General features: G+C 57.9%; 2 protein-coding genes across 2 annotated transcripts; both read right to left on the reverse strand.

Annotated features, from left to right (window-relative positions):
- Nucleotides 1-1,118: 1,118 nt before the first annotated feature.
- On the reverse strand, nucleotides 1,119-13,554 carry LOC111144261 (CaM kinase like vesicle associated). Its single transcript, XM_022498487.1, has 11 exons — nucleotides 13,450-13,554; nucleotides 5,487-5,595; nucleotides 5,245-5,376; nucleotides 4,988-5,062; nucleotides 4,635-4,773; nucleotides 4,378-4,498; nucleotides 4,134-4,209; nucleotides 3,899-4,035; nucleotides 3,659-3,737; nucleotides 3,358-3,445; nucleotides 1,119-3,060 (listed from the first exon to the last, which is right to left on the reverse strand). Exons 2-11 carry the CDS (start codon nucleotides 5,579-5,581, stop codon nucleotides 2,479-2,481), a joined length of 1,524 nt encoding a protein of 507 aa, XP_022354195.1. The 5' UTR covers nucleotides 5,582-5,595; nucleotides 13,450-13,554; the 3' UTR covers nucleotides 1,119-2,478.
- Nucleotides 13,555-16,968: 3,414 nt separating this feature from the next.
- Nucleotides 16,969-20,739, reverse strand: LOC111143948. Its single transcript, XM_022497984.1, has 2 exons — nucleotides 18,783-20,739; nucleotides 16,969-18,548 (listed from the first exon to the last, which is right to left on the reverse strand). Exons 1-2 carry the CDS (start codon nucleotides 20,737-20,739, stop codon nucleotides 16,993-16,995), a joined length of 3,513 nt encoding a protein of 1,170 aa, XP_022353692.1. The 3' UTR covers nucleotides 16,969-16,992.
- Nucleotides 20,740-20,945: the final 206 nt, after the last annotated feature.

A 20,945-nucleotide genomic window follows, 5' to 3' on the forward strand; every position in this document is an offset into this window, starting at 1 on the left:
TAGGGCAGGCTTCTCTGCATCTCGGGAGAGTCGAGAAGACCGAAGCCATAGGGAAATGGGACAGTTGTCCCGATGGAGAGCGGTCTCCTGGGCTCCGGGCAATGCCCGGCCATACGCCCCGAAGCCCATAGTTCCCACAGACTAAAAGAACGCCCCACTCTCTCAGCCCTCAGCTCTGAGTGGTCCTAGAAAGATGCACACAGGTCCTAACCCCTCAGGACACCCCGAGCTTACTCTGGCTTTATCCAAGCAAGGCATGATGATCCCTAAGTTTGGAGGCGGCAGGGCCAGTACCCTGACTTCAGCTCTTAGCTCCCAGGAGGATCAGCATGCCTCTGGACCGTAGTGGGGTTAGAATTTTGAAGGCCCAGATGCTTCGTAGACCAGGGACTAACAAACCCTTTTATTGATTACCACATCAGAGAAGTTATCTTTGGGGTCCTCCCTGAGAAAGAGCAGCATCCCTGGTGTATTCACTTGGGCCAGTCAGGACTGGAACAAATCTTCCTGGAAGTTTTCATGCTTAACAATTTTTAGCAGCGTTACTACTTTCTCCACAGAAGAAACCTTATGTAGAGCCCCATGATCTAAAGCTGATTTGTTCCACCTGAAGTAGACCCAGAGTGAAGTTCTTTGGGCCTATGTGGAAAGGACAGGCATTCTTCACAAGGAGGAGGAATCGACACAAAGGGCAGCATAGAACCTTTGTGCACTGCCCACCCTGCACCCTCTCCCCAACCCAAGGAAGCCCACTTTGGCTATGGGCAAGGTCTCTCTCTATGGTAGCTGGTTCGTGGTGAGATTCAGTTGTATGCCTAAGTCAAGACAAGGGCTCCTTGTTCAATAGGACTTGTCAGAACAGCAGTCCAGAGATTTTTCGTTGGCACAAGCCCAGGTCAGGGGCCACCACCCACGTGGATTTCTGGAGTCCAGAGGACCCGCCACCACAATCAAGGAACACACAATGGTAAAGAATGATCTGTACTCTCAGCCTAAGCAATCCTCATGGCACTTAGCAGACCTGTGAACCTGCTCCCAGCCTCTTCCCTCCCCATTGCCTTTCAGAGGCCCCTCCCCAGTAAGACAGAGGAAGCAAAGGCAAGAGGATGGCCAGAGGCTTTGGCAGGGTGACATTTATTTGCCAGGTTCAGCAGGCACACAGTTAGCCTACCGACCTTCATACACCAGAGCAGACCCACAGGCATGCAGGGAGGAGGGCAGGACTGCCACTGGAGTGCCGAGCAAAGGCCGGGACCAGTGTGGCTGCCTGCCCAAACTGTGGTGGGGTCTGACAAAGGGCACCTGCCAGGAGCCTCCATCAGGAAACTGGGGAGCCTTATTCCACTTTCTCATCCCAGGAAAAGCAACTCAGCATAGCTCAGAGGCACCTGGGCCTCTCTCTCTAAGCCCTGACAGAAGGGGAAATGGGTCACAGACATGGGGGGAGGGGGGAAGTTCCTCTTTTATTTTTGAATTAGGAGAGCAGAAATTTGCCCCTGTGAAGGGCAAATCCCCAAATCAGACTATAGGACACTGCCATGCAGCAGGCCCCCTGGGATGGAGACGACCATAGCCGTAGCCTGAGGGACACCAACAGAGAGGAGCCAAGGGGTATCAGCCCTCCCTGTCTGGCTCAGGGTAAGGACCCAGCTAGGCCAGTGCACTAGGTACTGGGCCTGCACGCTGCCTTCACAGTTTTCATTTCCACATCCTGAACTGTTCCTTCTTCCCCTGACAGGCTTATGAAGCTCAGGGCACAGGGCAACCCACTGCAGAACCCAGGAGGGCAGGAAATAGCACAAGGGTATTGGTGGGAAATTTCCAGGAACAAAGGTGGACTTTTCTACCCCCCTACTCATTCTCTTTCACTTCTGAGGACCCCCAAAGCTACCAAGCAGTGCCTCCAACCATGCGACCAGTCTTGTCTTAAAGCATACTGCCCTAGATTTATACATTCTCTCTACCAGCCTGTGTCCATTCTTAGAGCAGCCCACATACCACAGGCACATACCTTCATGTGCAGGAGCCTAAGACCGCTGACAGGGCCTCGCTGGAGGACCAGCTCTCAGGGCAAGGCCACCCAAGTTTAGGGCCTGGGAGAGGATGGGACCTGCAGGGCCTGCCTGGGGAAATCATGAGGCAAAAAGGGAAGGGGAAAGGGAGCAGGGACCTCCTGAATATCCCTAGAGCAGCATCCCGCAAGGAACAGAAACTGGTGAAGCTAGCGAAAGACAGAAAAGCCACAAGGAATCCATGCAGGGGCTGGGGCCGGTCCTGCCTCTGGCCTGCCCACCACTCACGCACATACACACAGGAGATGAGACTGCTCTCCCGTGGCCCCCAGACATGCCCCACACTGGGAGGCAGGGGCAGGAGGGAGCAAGGGCATCATGCCAGTGACTCTTATGTACAGTGAGAAGCCCCTCATCCACTCTCCCACCCTCCTGCCCGCCCCCTGCCCCACACCAGCCTGCTCACTCAGCTGGTCTCCTCCCTCCGAGACTCCTGGGCATAGCCAGCAGCCTCTTCCCCTTTACTAGAGGGCGGGGCCTGGCCTGTTGTGCCCCCAGGGGCTGTGCTGTCCGGCTGGGCCAAAGCCGGCTCAGGGGTGGCAGCTGCCTTGGTGGCTGGTGTGACACTGCTTTGGGTGGTGGGCATGGTGCTCTCTTCCGTGGCTGGTGTGGCTCTCCCATCAGTGGCTGGAGTAACACTCCTATCAGTGGCTGGGGTGATGCTCCCATCGGTGGCTGGGGTGATGCTCCCGTCGGTGGCTGGGGTGACACTGCCGTCGGTGGCTGGAGTGACACTGCCATCGGTGGCTGGGGTGGCACTACGGTCTGCGGGGCCTATATCATCGCTCTTTGCGGCAAGAGCAGCAGCACCCGCTATGGCTGAGGTGGCACTGCCCCCAAGGGCTGGGGCAGCCCCACTTGCAGCTGCGACCCCACCTGCAGCCCCAGCGGCAGCAGTGTCTGTGGCTGGGGCAGACTGGGCTGTTGCTGTGCCGGACTGCTCTGGTGCGCGGAGCCGTTTCATGAGGGTGGTCACTCGGACAGCCTTCTGAAAGGAGGACAGCGGAGAGAGGCCCGGAGTGAGGCTTACAGAAGCCAGATCTGTTCCTTGGCAAGAGTCAAAGCCAGACCCTTCTGAGCCAAAGCCTCAGACTACCCCAGGGGAGCAGGCCAGGGACCCAGCTGTTCACACACCCACTTAAGGCAGTGACAGTGGCTACATCCACAACCGATGGTTGAAGAAACGCTTTTGTGTGGCTGCAGGGGTGTGATACAAGTAAGACACTGTGTGTGCCAGAAAGAGCTCTTGGGATCAGTCCAGGAAAGGGAGTCATCCAAGTCTTACCTTCCACTTAGCCCTGGCAAAGTTCTTTTCAATCTGGGCACAGACCCCATCCTTGATGTTCTTGTCGGAAGCAGCATTGCCAGAAATCCTAGAAAGGGTGCAAGTGCATCTGGATCTGAGGCGGTAGAGGCCTTCATGGAGATTGCCCAGCCCTCTTCTCTTAAGGTCCAGAGGTTACCAGACAGGCCCTCTGGGATGGGCCCACGCTCTGGGCACCCCCAGTCCCTACTCAAAGATGCAAGGAGGACAGAAGCCAAGGGAAACCTGGCCTCTCCTTCTGTCCTCCACGGGCCCTGCTCACCACTCATGGGAGATGGCCTCTTCTGCGGTGATGCGCTGGTCTTGCTCCACCTCCATCAGCCTTGTTACCAGGTCTTTGGCTGGGGACAAAGCCAGGGAGAGGCTAGGCATGCGCACCTCATCTCACTGTCTAGGGGTGATGAATGGGCTGGGAGGTAGGAGCAGAGTCCAGCAGAGAAGGCTAAGAGCAGGTCCCCCACACCAACCCTTCCCTTTACCCACACGCTGGGCACCTCCTCACCCGCCTGTGAAATATCATCCCAATATGGAGAGTCAAATTCATAGTCGCCAGCCAGGATCTTGCGGAAGAGGTTCTTGTCGTGGTTCTCATAGTCATCTTCCTCTACCTCCTCGTAGAAGGGTGGGTTCCCTGAAAGTCTGCATGAGAGCCAAAGGGCAGGTTCACCCAGGAAGGCCATGGGCACAGGACCCCACCCGGCCTGACTGAAAGCCTGTGTGCCTGCCCATTCACTCACAGGATGTACATGATGACTCCAATGGCCCAGCAGTCCACAGGGCGTCCATACCGCTGCCGCCCTACCACCTCCGGGGCTACAAACACAGCGTCCACCAGCTGGTCAGTATCGAGCCTGGCGAGGCCTGGGACCACTCATACCCACTTCCTGGGCTACAGACTTCCTCAGCCCCACCCCCCGCCCCATCCAGAGCCACTCCTTGAAGGCTGTCTCCCACCCTGCCCCTGCCCCACCCCCTGCTTGCCCAGGTACTCAGGAGTCCCACAGGGCTCCTTGATGAGGCCATTCTCTAGCTTAGCCAAGTGGAAGTCACTGATGACGATCTTTGAGTTCTTCAGCCGATTGTAGTAAACCAGGTTCTCCAGCTGCTCCGGGCAGGAATGACATGGGGGTGGGCAGGGAAAGACTCCGTGAGGACCAGAGAGGCTAGACAAAGACCCCAAGGTGCTGCCCACCTGCCCCCCAAGGATGTCTGCCGTCACACCCAGTCCCCGGCCTCACCTTGAGGTTCCTGTGCACGATCTTGAGTGAGTGCAAGTAGGCCACGGCCTCCAGGACCTGCCGCACCACGTTGCTCGTGTCTCGCTCCGAGTAGTAACCCTGGTCCAGGATCCAGTCAAACACCTCCCTCCCCGTGGCCCTGAGGGACACCAGCCCCTGAGCCCGGCGTGGGCAGGATCGGGGGTGGGGCAGGAGTACTCGGGCAGGCTGCCTACACCAGGGAGCTGGCTGGGCAAGGCACGGGGACCCAGGACCCCAAGGGTCTGCAAAGGGGACTTTCCCTGGTTGCAGAGGGCAGAGGAGATAAAGGCCCCGGGGACTGAGGAATCCTGGGACCCCAGGCCCACACTCACAGCTCCAGGAAGATGAAGTACTCCTTGCGGGTCACAAACACATCCACCAGCTGTAGAATGTTGGGATGCTTCACCCTGGTGACAGGGAGGGGGGCCAACCTCTCTCTTAGGGCTGGGTAAACCCCTGAGAGGCTCTACCTCCACTGTGGGCCACGGCAAACTGGCCAGAGGCTGGTACTGCTTGAGGCCACCTGCCCTTGCAACCCTTCTCTGCTACCTCATACGGCCCCCACCCCACCCCCAAGCCTCACACTCACATCTTGAGGATGCCTATCTCGTTCTTGGCTGCCTTCCGCACCTTGCGGCCGTCCCGCTTCTGGAACTTCTTGCAGGTGTGCAGCTTGCCTGTCGTCTTGTCCTTGGCCCGGAAGATCTCACAGAACTCCTCACTGCAGCCGGCAAGCACCCCACTCAGCTCTGGCCCCAGGGTGGGCTGCCCTCTGCTCCCCTCTCACCAGCCCTTGCCCACCCATCCTCGACCACCAGACCCAGCACTCACGTCTTGATGACCTGTCCCAAATCATATCTGTCAGTCACCTCCGACGGCTGGTTATAGTTCTTCTTGTCGCCCAGAGTCACACACCCAAACGGCATTGCCGGGCTCGGAGCTGCAGGCAGGATGGAGGCTGGCTCAGCGGTACCACAACAGGGAAGCTTCTCCCCGAAACACAGAGGATGCCCCTGGGAGACCCCAGCCAAGCAAGGGGCAGAGACTGCACTAGAAAGGGCTAGAGGCTGGTCAGGCACCCATCCCTACTTTTCTGGTCATGGGTCTTACCAGTCGGCTCGGCTGCCTGAGCTACAGCAGCCCCCACTTAGGAAAAACATATTAAGCTGCCATAGCAGGGAATCATTTTGTATTGTATGCATGCAACAACAATAACTAAAACATTCACCAAATGATTTCCGTACATCCAGCTCTTACCCAGATGAAGGCGGCTATAACCACCCGCCAAGCAGACAGCCACCTCTGAAAGTCTGAAGATACCAAGTGTTGGCAACGACATGGAGAACATGAGTGCTGCTGGCGGAGGCCAAGTCTCTCCTTTGGCAAACAGTTTGGTCAAACCAATAAAGTTGACCGTACCCCTTGAACCAGCATTTGCACTGCAAAATCTAGGCCCTACAGAAATACACACATTGAAGCAGTGGGCCACTCATACAGGAGCGCTCATAGTGGCAACAGTTGTCATTGTCCCTAACTGGGAACAGCCCTCAGAGCCACCAGCAGCAGGACGTAACATGGCACAGTCACACAACGGAATATTAACACAGCAATGGAAATGAAGGAGCTACAGATCTACCCGATCACGCGGTGAATCTCGCCAACATAGCATCGAGTGAAAAAGACACAAAAGAGTACACAGGGTATGATCCTATCACTTACAGAGTTCAAAACATGCAGAACTAACCTATACTGTGTACAGGTGTGTACAAACATTCTGGTGAAACTTTTTTTTTTTTTTAAGATTTCATTCATTTATTTGACAGAGAGAAAGAGAGATCACAAGTAGGCTGAGAGGCAGGCAGAGAGAGAGGAGGAAGCAGGCTCCCCGCCCAGCAGAGAGCCCATGCAGGGCTCAATCCCGGGACCCTGAGATCATGACCTGAGCCAAAGGCAGAGGCTTAACCCACTGAGCCACCCAGGGGCCCAGTGGTGAAACTATTTAAAAAAAAAAAAAAAGCTAGGAAGTAAGTACCACAAGTCCTTCTGGAAAGAGAGCAATTGGGATTGAGTCAGGACATGGGGAGATTTTGGAGGGCTGGTTTCTGAACCTGAGTGGTGGTTTCACAGGTGTCTGTTTTATAATAATTTGTAAAAATGTACATACAAGTTGGGGGCACATTTTTAGATTTTTGTTATATTTCACAATTTTTTTAAAGGATTTTTATTTATTTGATACAAAGAGATAGAGAGAGAGAGGGAACACAAGCAGGGGAGTAGGGGAGGGAGAAGCAGGCTTCCATGCTGAAAAGGGAGCCTGATGCAGGGCTCGATCCCAGAAGCCTGGGATTATGACCTGAGCCAAAGGCAGATGCTTAACAACTGAGCCACCCAGGCGCCCCATATTTCACAATTTTAAAGTGTTAATAAAAATCATGGCCATCCTGGGGCACTTGGATGGCTCAGTCACTTAAGTGTCCAACTCTAAGTTTTGGCTCAAATTATGATCTCAGGGTCATGGGATCGAGCCCTCGAGTTGGGCTCCGGGCTCAGTGCAGTCTTCTTGGCATTCTCACTCCCTCTCCCTTTGCCCCTCCAGCTCGTGCTCTCTCTAATGAATAAATAAAATCTTTCAAAAAAAATTATGGCCATCCATATGAAAGAATACTTGGTAGTTATTACAAAGAATATAGTAGCAAAATGTGCTGCGGTCGGACAGTTTTTTGAGATGTTAAATGGAAAAGTAAGGAACACAATGATGGGTCAAGGGTGCTGCTATTTGGATAAATTTTTTAAAGTTTATATACCAGTGTATACTCACAGACTCAATTCTGGAAAGACATCTAAGGAAATCAGAGTGCTCTCTGGGGCAAGGAATCAGGTGTTAGAGGGGCAGATTTATATCTTTTATTACTTTTCTGTTAGAATTTTTTCTACAGGGGCACCTGGGTGGCTCAGTTGTTTAAGCATCAGCCTTCAGCTCTGGTTGTGACCCCAGCCAGGGTCCTGGGATGGAGCCCCATGTCAGGCTCTCTGCTTAGCAGGGTGTCTGCTTCTCCCTCTGCCCTCTGCCTCTGACTGCTTTCTACTTTCTCCCTTGTGCTCATGCTCTCTCTCCCTCTCTCATATAAATAAAATCTTTAGGGAAAAAAAAGAATTTTTACTACGATTACCTTTACTGATTTAATAATTGTTGTATTCAGGCTTAGTGCTTGGAGAGTTTCCTCAGAAAGAGAACCCCCATTTGGGTGGAAGTGAGGCAAGGTTTTGAGGAAGAAAAGGCATCAGAGCTGGGCCTTAGAGAGGAAGGATCTTCCAGGAGGCATGCAGAAGTAACGGTCTGGAAAAGCTAGACAAGCTTGCCAGTGCCTCGTGCTGGGGCTCACAGGAGACCTGGCCAGTCAGGCCCAGGGCACAGGTCCCTGGCCGGGGGTGGGTGTTCCAGGCACAAAGGCAGGCACTCTGGCACCTTGGGCACGAAACCCGTGGGTCTGCAATGCTGCTTACCCCATCCTCTCATGTGGTGCTGGGGGGCCTGTCTCCAGCACCCCAAGGAAAGGGCACTCGCAATTCTTGCTGGAGGTCAACTTCAGGAGGGAAGCTGGTGACAGTGTCTGGACCTCCATAATGCCCAGTCAATGTGACTCTGGGGCCACAGCACAGCTCTGCACTAAGGCCTCCTGCACACAGCTTGGCCTCTGCTGACTGTGCATATTCTCTCCACGGAGGAGCGCTGGCTGTGCACTGGGCCCAGCCTGTGGCCTTGACCACCTAGCAGCTCCTCTACCTAGAGTCACTCCCAGCTACAGGAGGAAATGGAGAGGGGAGGAAGCCATCCCCAGAGGTAGCAGTTTGGGTCACAGCCACTCTGCCAGCCGGGGTCAAAGGCCAGGACCCGCACAAGCCCCGTGGCCAGCACTGGCTTTTGCCAGCTTCCTCTTAGGCGGAGGCCACCCACTTCCCAGGGGTCACAGTCCCGGAAGTTTTGCCTCAAATCTGCCTTCAGGATTAAGGAACAAATTCCATCATTCCCTCCTCTGGGTTGTTTGGGCTCAGGGAACGCAAATGCATTTCATCGGTGTGATTTAAGCCAGGGCTTAAGCCATCTTGTGAGGCACTGCAGAGGCAAACAAGAGAAGCTTTGAAGATCGTCCCCGACTGCGTGTCTTTGCCACCATGGTCACAGCCCTGCTCCTGCGTCTGCCGGAGAGGAGCATGTGGCTGGAATCCCACACTCACAGCTGAGAGCAGAGGCACAGCCACCCACCACTGCCGGCCAGCCATCTCTATGCCCTAACAATCTGGGGGAGGGGGTCCATAACAGTCCCTCAATGGCTCTAAGGCACGGCCATTCCCTTTCCAGGCTGGAATCCAAGGACCGCTTACCGGGCGGGAGGGTGGTACCTTAGCCTGCGGTGGTAGGGGGTGGGTGCGGGGGGTGCAGGAAGCTGGGAGGGACCTATGTCTCAGCCCTGTTGCTTTGCTTACACCGTTCCCGATGGCAGGAATGCCCTTCCCCCAAAGCCTCCATCAGTATCCTATTTGTCACGGCAGAGTTATTTATAACGTAAAAAAAAAAATCAGCAACTACCTAAAATCCAACAACAGGTGACTCGCCAGCTCAGCTGTGTCCATTCAGTGGCAGGGAGCGTGGGCCCTGGCAACAGCCCTGCCCACCTTGGCCTCCCTGCGAAGCAGCCTCCACTCATATGAGCTAGGTGTCCAGACAAGGGCTTAATCTGTTTCCTCTTTCATTGTGACTTCTGACATTATAAGGTTGTTGGTGCAACAAATCCTCTAAAATGATCCTGACGCTCCCGACTCAAAACGGCCCTTCTCTGAGATACCTTCCACAAGCTCCACCTCCCCCCGCCCCAGCTCCACCAGCTCCTTGCTCAGCCGTGTGGCGGGGGAGGTTTTGTCTATGCCCATGCCTGATCTTGCCCGCGGCCATGCATATGCACTTGTGCCCACAAGAGCCCAGGGTTGGTCTTGCAGTCTTGTCTCCCACCACTGAAATCCAGGCCTCTGCTCACAGTCACATCAGCCTGGATCCCCGTCCTAAAACCTCAAAAACCGTATGGCTCGGGAGGGGGCAGATCTGCCTCTCCCCCTACCATGGGGCCCCTGATTACAGCCAGTACGGCTTCTGCTCACCAGTCTAATGCACTCATCTGTCTCCACCCCCAACCTAGCCCCAGGGCGAAGAAAGGAGAAAAGGGGTCCCCTCCATCCTCACCCACTCCACCATCTGCTACCCACTGCTGCTGCCTGGGAGGCTGCCGGTGGACGCACCAAGCCCCTGGCACCTGCTGGCAACAAAGGGGGCCCTGGCCCCAAAGCTGGGAGGAGCAGTCAAGGGACAGCTTCAAGAACAGTGGAAGGCCAGGCAGAAAGGGTTTTGCTTTCTCACCCCCACGGCTCAGACAGCCCGAACCCGATACCCAACAATGAAGAGCTCTCCTCCCATTGACGTAGGACCCAGACTGTGCCTTGAGTCCACACTCGGACATGGGAGGGCACAGCAAATCCTCTAAAATGATCCCATAGCGCCCGTTTCCCTAGAGACATGGCTCCTTCCATTTTCTGCAGAGAAACATTGTGCACGGGGGGCTGTCCAGAGCGAGCTTGGGGGAAGTGCAGAGCCTGGCACTGCCAGTGCCCTCCAGCTGGCTCAAAGGGTGCCTGAGGGCCAAGCGCTCCCCAGTTACTGCTTGCTCCTCGGGTCTGACCCCTGGGCTTGGGCAATCAACCCTGAGGGAGCCTCTGCCTGTTGGTGGCCTGGTAATAAAGGGTCCCCTAGGGGCCCTGCTGCAGCCTTAAGCAAGTCTGGCTCCAGAGGTCCTGTGGTCCTGCATCGGAGTCCTGTCCCTTCCTTCACTGGGGTCATCGTGGCTCAGGCCCCACCTTTCAGAGCCATAAACAAGTTTCCTGTTGCCCTGGTCTTCTCCCACGTGGAGTAAATCTTGGGAGGCCAGGAGGGGCCCAAGAGGCCTCCAGCTACCTCCCAACAACTGTGGGCAACACCTCCCGATTTAGTGGCAGCTGTGAACACCAGCCTTCAGGTACCCCCTCCCCTTCCCTGCCCTTCTCTCTCAGGGACTGGGACTGGGTTTCCTACTGCAAAGGACATGCCTAGGCCCAAGCCTTGCCTGGCCCATAGCTGAGGTCTCACTGGAAAGATGGGGGGGGGTTGCAACGGAGACTTCATCCTCAGGGTCTGGGGTGTCAGGAGGCAGAGCCAAGTTTCTAGCCCACTGCCCTGGGACAGGGGCAGGTGAGCTGCCCTGGCTGGCCACAGGCGCTAGTCAAATCACGGTCCGCAGTTTCTACTGTTGACTGTCTCCCATCTAATGATGGAGTAAGGAGAGGGGGGCCTCTCCAGTCTCGGTGGTGGGCATACAATCCAGTGCTGCATCCAGAAAGTTCAGCCTTGAACTTGGCATGCCAGAGGTAAGAGCCAACTGGCCCCTCCCAGGCACCTGAGATCCCAGTCTTTGAACCCCTAAAGGAAAATCCACTGGGGTCCCTGTTTCCCCTGTGAGTGGAGGAGGGAAATGAAGGGGAAGTCCCCAGAGTAAGGGACTGCTATGGTGATGAAAGTTTTGAAACAAAGGGAAGGGGAATGGGAGAGGTATTAGCCAAAGCCCTTGTCCAAGAATTCCCTGAGACTGGCCTGACTCCTTCCCCATGGGTTCTATGACCTGGCCCCATCAAGGAAGGGGAGCTGGGTGAATTGAGAGACCTTAGAAAAGAGAGAGGGGCAGGGACAGAGAGGGACAAAGGCAGAAACTGTGATGGAAGGGGAGCAAAGAGGTGACAATAAAAAGGACACAGGCACAATGACACAGGAGGGGAAGGTGGGCAGGGGGTTCTGAAGGGGCCCATGGGTGCCCAGCAGAGCCCTAAGGCCCCCACAGCCATGTGCTCTGAACACCTGGGCCAGGAGCTGCTCACGGTTCCTGGACCTTTGACACTGAACCCTTCCGTATGCCTCAGATATGCACTGGACTTGGTGTGGGAGGCACATACAACTGTAGCCTGAGAGAAGAGGTCAGCTGTTGCAGTCCCCTCAGAACAATTCCACAGCCCCTATCCCAGTTATCAGGCAGCTTAGATAAGTAAGGCCTGTCCATCATGAGGAAGGCACAAGTGCGGTGGGGGAAATGAAGCTGAGAGACCTGGCTCCTTCTCTTTCTAGCCCCTCCTCGCAGCTGGCCCAGCCCTGCCTAGACTCCCCAGCCACACCCCCCCTTGTCCTTGTCCTCCCTAGGCCTTGGGTCCCTTGGGCCCCTCTTGCAGTTCAGCCTAATTTCCTGTTGCAGCCGTCCCCCTTTCCAACAGTGGATCCTGTTGGGGAAGCCAGAAACAGCACCCTAAACAACCCAGAAACAACTGCACAGCACAGACCCCCTGCCTCAGTTTCCCAAGATAGAGATCATGGACTCTGCAGCCTTCTCCCAAGGCAAGGACTGACCATCTGCCAGTGAGTGGTAGCCAGGTAGCCAGCCAGTGAGCGTCAGCAGCAGATATGGGAAAGGCAGCCTTTGGCACCTGGGGGTCCACACCAAATGCTGTAAAAGAAAGGCAGAGAGACCTCTGCCCCACCCCCGGGACCCAGCCTGACACAGAGAGGAGGAGAGACACCAGTTCCCCAGCTAAGGAAACTGGGGTCCAGCAGGTGGCTAAAACTCCACTGGGAAGGTGAGGTGGGGGAGGGGGAGAACCAGTTTTCCCTGGGTGGTCCTGGGGGGCACGGGATTCTGGGCTTTAGAGTGGAGCAGCAGGACAGGGGCTGGACTGCTGCAGACTAAGCTTCTGGTGAAGGATAGAGGGCCCTGCTCCCCACAAGGAAACCTGGCAGAACAGGCTCTGTCTAGGGGGTGCGGACAAAAGCAGTTTGGCAGAGCTATGGGGGGCTGGGAGAGCCTAGGGTCTCTGCCAGGCACTACAGGCGGGGGAAGGCAGAAATTCATTTGTTCATTGTCCACTCCCCTACTTCCCCAGCCCGGGGCCCGGCTCCCACCGTGGTGCCACCGTGACCCCCTTCCCCAGCGCTGCTGACTCGCCCCCGCTGGCACAGCAACACACATGCGGGAGGCACACGTGTGAGCACCAAGCCCCGCACCTCCCAGCTGAAACATGTGCGTCCCCTACCCCCACCGCGCAGCGTTGAGACGGGGCCCGGAGCCCCCCGCTGTCCCCCACGGTAAGACAAGGCAACAGGGTCTCGGCTAGGGGGCTGCTGGGCCCCAAGGGCTTGCAGCCTCCTCCCCCACCCCGCGGCAGCCCCGCCCAGCCCCCTTCAGGTTGTCGCCCATAAAGAACTCTCCGTTGTCATGGAAATTAGTGACTGCTTAGCGGGAGGAAGGGGACCCGGGGGCAGTTGGGAGGGGTTGAAGGCGGCCCCGGGAGTCAGGAGGATCGGCTCAGCCCTCGACCCCTACCCCCATGGGGCACCAAAAATGTTCGAGGGTTAAGGTTTTCACAATTAGTAGCCCAGAGAAACGGGGGGCGGGGGTGGGGAGGGCAGGGAGGGGAGATTCGCCTGGACCCGAGTCTCAGAGGCTTCCCCTGGGACCCCCGAGCCGTCCGAGGTGACGGGGAACTTTAAACCTAACCCCGCACGCCGACCCCCGGATTTGCAAATCCCGCGTGTTCTGCCCCCGCTGGGACCCCAAGCCCTCGAGGAGCCCCCGCGCGCTGAAGGATCCGAACCTTGAGTCAGAGACCCAATCCCCCAAGACCCCCAGAACGTGCGTTCGGGGGCGCCCCCCCAGCGCGGCCCGCCCCGCACCTGCAGCGCCGGTCGGTCACACGGAGGAAGCGATCGCGTGTTCAGTGGGGCGCCGAGGGGTCCGGGGGCGGCGGGCTGAATCCGCTCCGGGCACGCGGGGCAGACGCGGCGCCAGCTGCAGCCGCTTCGGCTCACAAACCTCCAGCATCTCCCGCCGCTCGCCAGCACCAGATTCGCACCCGGGGCCGGGGGCGGGCTCGGGGGCGGGGCCTCCCTCAACCGGCTCCGCCCCGGCCCTGACGGAGCCTGAGGCCAGAATCCCACTCTGTAGGGGGCGGACGACGGGTGGCCTCGAGTCCGGGAGCTGTGGCCTGCCCGGCGCCGGCCAGGCTCCCAAAGACTCCCTCAGGCTCTCGGACTGACCGGGCAACAGGGCCCGGAGGGGCCTTCTTTCGCCCCTGAGAGGGAGCGGGGAGCAGAAGGTGTGGGAAAAGCATGAGCCCTGGAGCTGCACAGGAATCTCTTGGCAGGTGGTAGTCCCCAGGGGACCAGCGCTCTGCCTAGCTCCCAAAACCTGACCCAAAGGGCAGAACCGACTTACAAGAACAAGGTGGGCAGTCACCAAGGCAAGCTGCGTTACAGACTGGCATTCCCTAGCTAGGAATAGTAAACACAGGGGTGAGTGTGTGTGCACGTGGTCAAGGAGGGCTCCAGACCACGGTAGCAGAACCTCCTATCCCCCGCCCCCCTGCCCCCTTCAGCCTTTCTCATCCCCAAGTCCCAGCCAAGGTGGCTAGCCTGGTCCGCCCCACCCTGCGGAGCACTGATTTTCCCAGCCTATAAAAGTCGCCTATGACATGGTGTGGATTCTACTTTCTTTCCAGCTTCATCACCCTGAAATGCTTTATACAAACAGCAGCAGCAGCCCAGGCTGGGATGTGGGTTACAGGAGAACTATTGCACCAAGGTGTCCGCCAGGCCTGTCCTCTGATGGGAGAGAGCTGAGAATGGCGAGGAGGAAGCCTGGAAGTTCGTCCTCAGCCATTTCTCTGTCCTTTGTTAGGGAGGCACGGGGACCCAGTGCCTGCCCCTCCCCCCTCACAGGCGCTGAGGACCTTCCTGAGTCCCATGTCTGAAGGCCAGACAGGCTTCTTGGTCCCTGGAGCTGGCTTCCAGCTCACTCCAAACTACCCAGAGAGTCTTCTGACCCCATTCTGGGGAGGGAGGTCATCTCCAAAGCCTGGGATGTTGAGTGAGTCTTCCCTGCATGGCTCCCTGTGGCTGCTGACAGGAGTGACTGCTCCAAGTGAGGAAGTTGGGGCTGACTCTGGGAAGGCTGGCCTGAGTTATGACCACTGAACTCAGACCCCTCAATATCTTCCCCAGACAAGAGTGTCAAGGGGCCCTTCACATCCTTCCCTGGCTTTGGGTCACCTCTTGCAAACCAGATGGATGCCACCTCTGGGGCCCTCTGGGCTCTGGGTGGTCTCAGTCACAGCAGCGACCCCACCACTGGATAGGAATACCCGACAGGCGGAGGCTGTGTTTCATCTCAGTCTGCTCAGTTCATGTCTGCAGAATGAATGAATGGCCTGGCACTCAGTCCTTCCCATGGTCCACCCAGTGTCCCCAAAGCACTGTTTTTCTGAGATGTATCGTGCAGCTGAGCCTTGGCCTGCCAACCCTGTGACATACATTTTCTATCTTTCCTGAAGGTCATGGCTATCTAGGCACGGACCGGCTGGGCCGAGAAGAAGCTGGAATGGGGGATTTTAGAGGCAGGGGAAGAGGTGGTTCGCTAGAGCCCTGCCTGCTGCTGGCAGTGCTCCACCTCTCCTTGGTCGTGTGCAATTTCCATGTGCCTGTGGCTGAGTGCACGTGGTGGGGTGTGTGTGTACACGTGCGAGTGTGTCTGTGTGTGTGTGTGCGTGCGCTCTCATGCTGGAGGAGATGGCAGTAGCACCGTGCGTGCGCGGTGGTGCCCAGTGGCACGTGTGTCTGCGTTCTGTGCGCACCCAGGCATGCTGGCTTGTGCGTGCACATGGACACGGTTGCCAGTCCGTGAAGACCCTGGTCCCTGGAGCCTCTGGTCCCCTTCTGGCCTGACACAAGCCTCAGGACTGTGGAAGCTGAATCAGGGCGTGAAAGCAGGATGGGGGAAGAGGCTGGGCCTGCCTAAGGGCTGACAGTAGGCTACCCTACATCATGGGCTATTTCCAGCCACCCCACCCAGGGTAGCCCTTCACTCTCCTCTTCGGGGGAGAGCCAGGTCTTGGCCCTTTGTGGAGAGAAAAAACCAAGGATGAGAACCCAGGGTTGGGACCGGGACCTGGCTTGTTCCTCAGCCCCCAGTCTGGGAGGGAGACCTAGGCAGGATAGGGTTTTGGTGTCTTCGCTTCATTCGACCTCCGGCCGCCCTCTGGGTAGGAAGTAGCCATACCAGCTGGATGCCATCCTCTCAGCTCTACTAGGCCATGGACTGGGCCCATGTGGAATGTTATTCCTACCTCCGCTATTCAGAGCTAGACCAGGTCATGGCCCACAGCTTCTAACCACTCCCCCTGGCCAGAGGAATGACACATGGTCCTTTAGGATAGGGCAGAGCCTGGAAAAAGAGCAGGCGCAGTTGGCATTGGCATTGTCCAGTAGCCTCTCTGAGGACCTCCTGAGGAAGCCTGTGCCCTAGGCGCCCTGCAGGTGGGAGGAGGAGGCTGAAAAAGAGAAGGGATCCCGAGGTTGAGAGTTCTGGCTCCCACCAGAGCGAGGCAGTCAGAGGGGCAGGATAAAGTGTGAGCCTCTCTACCCACAGGGCCTACAAAGCCGGCCAGATCTCGAGGCTCAGCTTACGTCATACCACCCACCCAGGACCCAGGACTTCTCTGCCACCCCACCATGACCCTGACTTCCTGCCCCAGGGTGCCAAAGGCTAGCACTCCCATACCCTCATATTCTGACTGGTCCACAGAAGCATAGAGCTCTAGCTGAAGTTCAGATTTTAGGGGGCACCTGCATTACCAGGCTAGCTCCCCCAAGAAGCCCAAACTTTGACAGGTACCCTCCCTTGGGGGCAACAAATGCTCCAGGTCCCCAGCCATCTTTGGAACTGTTAGGCTGTTGTCCACGTTGCTCTCCTCAGCCCCCCGTAGAGGGCCCAAGATGGAGGAGGCCGAGCAGTCTTTTCCTCGGGAGCTAGGGGAGGGGGCTGTTCCCCCCCTTCATGACTCACTCCAGGCTGTGTGGGTTATTACATTATGTTTGAAATTGCCATGGCAACCAGCTGGCAATCAAGGGTAATTGCACTTGTCGCCAGGGCAACGGGGCAAAACCCACAGCAGCCACTGTCTATGGTTGCCCTTGGGGTGCAGTAAAGGTCAGGCTAGACCAGAGCCAGTGCCAGCCGAGGGGCTCTGAGGTTCTCTGGAAAGGATAGGATTGCTAGGCCCCATGGAGTTCCCACGTGTGGAGGCAGGGTGTGCCTTGGGAGTTCCAGGGAAAGCCTCCACCCCTGACTCCACAACCGGCCTCTCTGCCCTTCCCCACACCACCCTGTGTCTAAAACACACCACAGTGCTCCAAGTCAGCAGAACGAGAACTTTTATGCGCTCACAGATGGTACTTGTAGATGGCCCACGGGCCCTCCTCCTCGTACTCACGGCGGCTGAGCCACAGGCTCTGGAAGGAGTCCCGGGACGCCATGATGGAGCCTCCAAGCCAAGCAGCGACAGCGCGATGGGGAGAGCCCAGCACAGTGGCTCGGGGGCCCAGCTCCTGCCGCAGGCGCTCGGGAAAGCCATTGATCAGGGTGCTGCCGCCGTCCAGCACCACATTGGCCAGCAGCTCCTCCTGCTGCTTGGCCTCCAGCCGGCTGATGCTCAGGAGGGCCAACTGCGGGAGGCCAGGCTGGTTGAGGCCCAGCAGACTGGGCTGGAAGAGGGCCTCAGGGCAGCAGAAACGCTCGGAGCCCAGGGTGATGACATGCTTGTCTGGAAGCACGAAGTCCACCCGGGCTTGGGTCTGGGTGCGGGCCACCTCAGCTGTCATGTTCATGGCCACGTAGCAGCAGGACTCTTTAATCTGGTTGACCAGCCCCACCTTGGGCGGTGAGTGGCCCCCCGCCAGCAGCAGCTGAGCCAAATATTCAGTGAGGTCAGCCCCAGCCACATCCAGCCGGTAGGTGTCAAGGGGGGCCAGATCCCCAGTGAGGATAGGCGCCACATAGGACGTGCCGTGGCCGCTGCCCAGCACCAGCCCGGTGGTGCGCCCGTAGGCGTAGAGCGCCAGCAGGGCCTGGTGCACTGTCTGCATGGCCGGCACGTGGAAGCGCTCGAAGAGTATCTCAGCCACCTTCTCTCGGTTGGTGCGCGGCGAGATGGGCGAGTCGGCCACAAGCACCGCCAGCTCCTCCGGCCGCACGCCCAGCCTGCAGTAAAACAGGTGCTGCCACAGCACCTCCAGGGCATCCCAGTCGGAGACCACGCCTCGATTCAGCACCGAATAGGAGGCCTCCTGGTTCTCGGGCACCGTGTACCGGGGCTCATCCTGGGCCGGGTGCTGCAGCAGCTGGACACGTGAGGGCACCACGCTGAGGATGTGGTCCTCCCCAGCCAGTCCGCACTTAGTGAAGCCGGTGCCCGTGTCAATCACCACCGCTGCCATGTCCTGGTAGGGGCCCAGCGAGTGACGGCAGAGCAGCGGGGACTGCACTGACAGAGTACCTGCCGTGGGCACCAGCTCGTAGCAGGCCCCACGGAGCAGGCCAAGGTGTGGAAGCACTGATGGGTGTGAGATGTCCTCGGGTGTCAGCTTGAACCGGGGACCCTGTGGCTCGGTGCCCACCATGGCCACGGGCAGGACCTTGTAGCCAGTGCCAGGTGTGGAGAATGTGACCAGGGAAAACTGCTCCCCCTGGGTGCTGGGGGGGCTTCCGGGTTGCCAGGATGGCACCCGATGTGTGCTGGAGCTTTCAGCAGCTCTGATGCCGACCTTGTCCCTGCTCATGTAGACACAGGTCTCCTCGGGGGCCAGGGGCACCTGAAGCACCCCCACATGGGCTGGCAAGCTCAAGGGCTCCCCTTCCTGGCACAAGGTGGAGGCCTGGCCAGTCTCCCTGGTGATGGGGGGCCTTCCTGGGATGATGGGCTCTTTGGAAATGGGGGGTTCTTGGGAAAAGGGAGGCTGCCCAGTGAGAGAAATCTGCCTGGCAAGAGAGGTTCCAGTGACAGGGACCTGACCGGAAAGGGGGAGTTGCCTGGGGGAGGGAGGCTGCTTGGCCAGGAGTGGCTGTCCAGAAAAGTGGGTCTGCCTGGTGAGGGAGCACTGCTCAGCAGGAGGAGGCTGACAAATTGGAGGGGGCTGTCCAGAAAGGGGATGCTGTTCAGTTAGAGGCAGCTGACCGCTGGGGAAGGCCTGCCCAGCACCCTCAGCCCCAAGGTTGTCAGGGTGAGTGGTAAGGACCTCTTTCTGGTCATGTTTGCCTATATCCTCCTGAAGCAGCGGTCTGGACACCTCCTGGGTTGGGGCCTGAGGAGCAGGCTCTGCGGGCTGCTCTGAGATCATCCACTGCAGTTTCTTGGGCTGAACCGTGGAGGTGTCCTGCATCCTGGAGCGGTCCAGCTTCCAGATGGTATGACTAGTTTCATTTTTTTCTGCATCAGGTTTGGAGCAGCCCGGATCGTGAACATGGCTCAATCTCCTCTCACCGAATTGGAGGGGCATCCCCAGTGGAACGGACCGAGTGAACACCCTGATGGGTGTCTCAGTACCTGGGGAGTCCCGCAACTCCAAGTTGAGCCTGCCCTCCTTGGAAACCAGGGCCACCTCTCGGTAGCTTCCAGCTGAGAGGCTGGAGGGCGCAGGGCTGGACAGCATGGGCGAGGTGGACCAGAAGTCGGGGCGATTGTTGTCAGGGGAAAGGATGGGCATGCCTAATGGTGGAGCAGACAACACATTTTCGGGAACATAGACAGATGGGTGGTTGGGCATGACACCCAGCAGCACTGCCCGTGAACCCGTGGGGTCATGGCACAGCAGCCCCATCCTGGTGTTCCCCGTGGCCATATCGAACACCAGCACACGGTCTTCCACAGCGTTCTGGAGTTGGCAAGTAGGGGCAGTGGAGGGGGGAATCTGGTTGGCTTCCCCGGGAGACTGGACAGGTGACTGCTTGTGGCAGGAGTCTGGGTAGGCAGACTGGGGCACATTGGAGTAGGTATTGTTGCAAATGTTGAGAGGCTGCTGGTCTGGCTGAGAGCTGCAGTTCTCCTGGCTATTCCTCTGGGACTTAGGGGTCCCTGGGGGCCCTGAGCCTGGTGTTGGGCTGCCTGGCCTAGAGGTACAAACCGGGGGCTTCTCCACTGGGTTCTCAGGCAGGTTGGATAACACCTGTGTTCTGGCAGCCTTGACCTCCTGGACATGGTCTGAGGACTCATTTGGAGGAGGCATTTGGTTGGGAGGCTCCTTCTGAAAACCAAAATCCACTTTGTCCTGGAGGGATGAGACCACTTTGGAAGACTCCAAGAGGACTGGCCACTGGTTGTCACTCTTGCTGGGAAGGAGGTCTTGGGACAAGCCATTGGTTGTAATAGTGGTGTCTGTCAAGTGGCCAGAGATGCAGGTGTAAGTTTCAACTACTTCTGGCATTGGAGTTGGAGCCACAGCTAGAGCATTTGCCTGAGTTGGAGTTGGAGGAGTCTGGGCCGGACATGGGCACTTGTCCTGGCCCTGACCTTGGCCTGGAGCCAGAAGAGGATCTTGGCCTGCAGCTGAGTCCTCGTCCCCTGAAAGGAGATAGGGTAGCCACCTGCTCTTCCTGCTGCCCAAGGGGGCTACCTGGTCAGGGCTACAGGGGCCTTTGCCCCAGCCTACCAGGACTTTAGCGGGAGCTTTGCCCCGCCGTGCAACCTGCGCCTGAACCCGGAAGCGGCAGAATCCATGCTGGACCGTGTCACTGGTGCTGTCACTGTGTGTGCACACAGGGAGGGCCAGGGTCCTGTTCTCCATGATGAGATGCGTTGGGGTTCCCACGATGGAGCTTGGAAACGGGCTAGTAGAGGGGGGCCTTGGGGCATCTTGGGAGGCCCTCTCACAGACACACTGGGAGCCAATGTCAGCAGGATCCTGGTGTAGCTGGTGAACAAGGTCAGGGGCATGGGCCTGGGAGGCAGGGCCGCAGGTCCTATCAGTGATGGCCTCAGGGGACAAGGACAACCCCTGCCTGAAGTACACAGATCCTGAGTTTATCCATGGTCCCTCAGACCTTCTGAGGCCACCCCCTGGCTGCTGGCTGCTGGCCGAGGGGTGGCCTTGGGGGCCCGGTGGATCAGGGCCCCCCACCTTCTTGGTGACTTCCATAGTCTTGCTCCATGCCCTAGGTGCCCTGCCCCCACTTCGTTGTCATGGCAACCCCACACATCACAGCCCCCAGTGACCTGGTGGGGGGTGACAGAGTGTGGGAAACCAGGGGCCCCACCCCCCTGAGGAATGGGGCCTGCCCTAGGGAACCTTGGGAAACAGAAATGCCCAGGGACTCTGGTGAAGTCTGCTAACCCTAGGCCAGC

This window comes from Enhydra lutris, unplaced genomic scaffold, assembly GCF_002288905.1.
Source record: "Enhydra lutris kenyoni isolate GAN:26980312 unplaced genomic scaffold, ASM228890v2 scaffoldscaffold10, whole genome shotgun sequence".
NCBI classification, from domain to species: Eukaryota; Metazoa; Chordata; class Mammalia; order Carnivora; family Mustelidae; genus Enhydra; species Enhydra lutris.

Bases quoted from the DNA above. Each gene is read 5' to 3' on its own strand.
- LOC111144261 (XM_022498487.1), bottom strand. From the start codon at position 5,581: ATGCCGTTTGGGTGTGTGACTCTGGGCGACAAGAAGAACTATAACCAG. The intron at 5,063-5,244 runs GTGAGTGTGAGG...CCCTGTCACCAG, and splicing joins GAGATAGGCATCCTCAAGAT to GGTGAAGCATCCCAACATTC. The intron at 3,446-3,658 runs GTGAGCAGGGCC...CACCCTTTCTAG, and splicing joins GAGGCCATCTCCCATGAGTG to GATTTCTGGCAATGCTGCTT.
- LOC111143948 (XM_022497984.1), bottom strand. From the start codon at position 20,739: ATGGAAGTCACCAAGAAGGTGGGGGGCCCTGATCCACCGGGCCCCCAA. The intron at 18,549-18,782 runs GTCAGCTGCCTC...CCTTTTCCCAAG, and splicing joins TGGGCAGGCCTTCCCCAGCG to AACCCCCCATTTCCAAAGAG.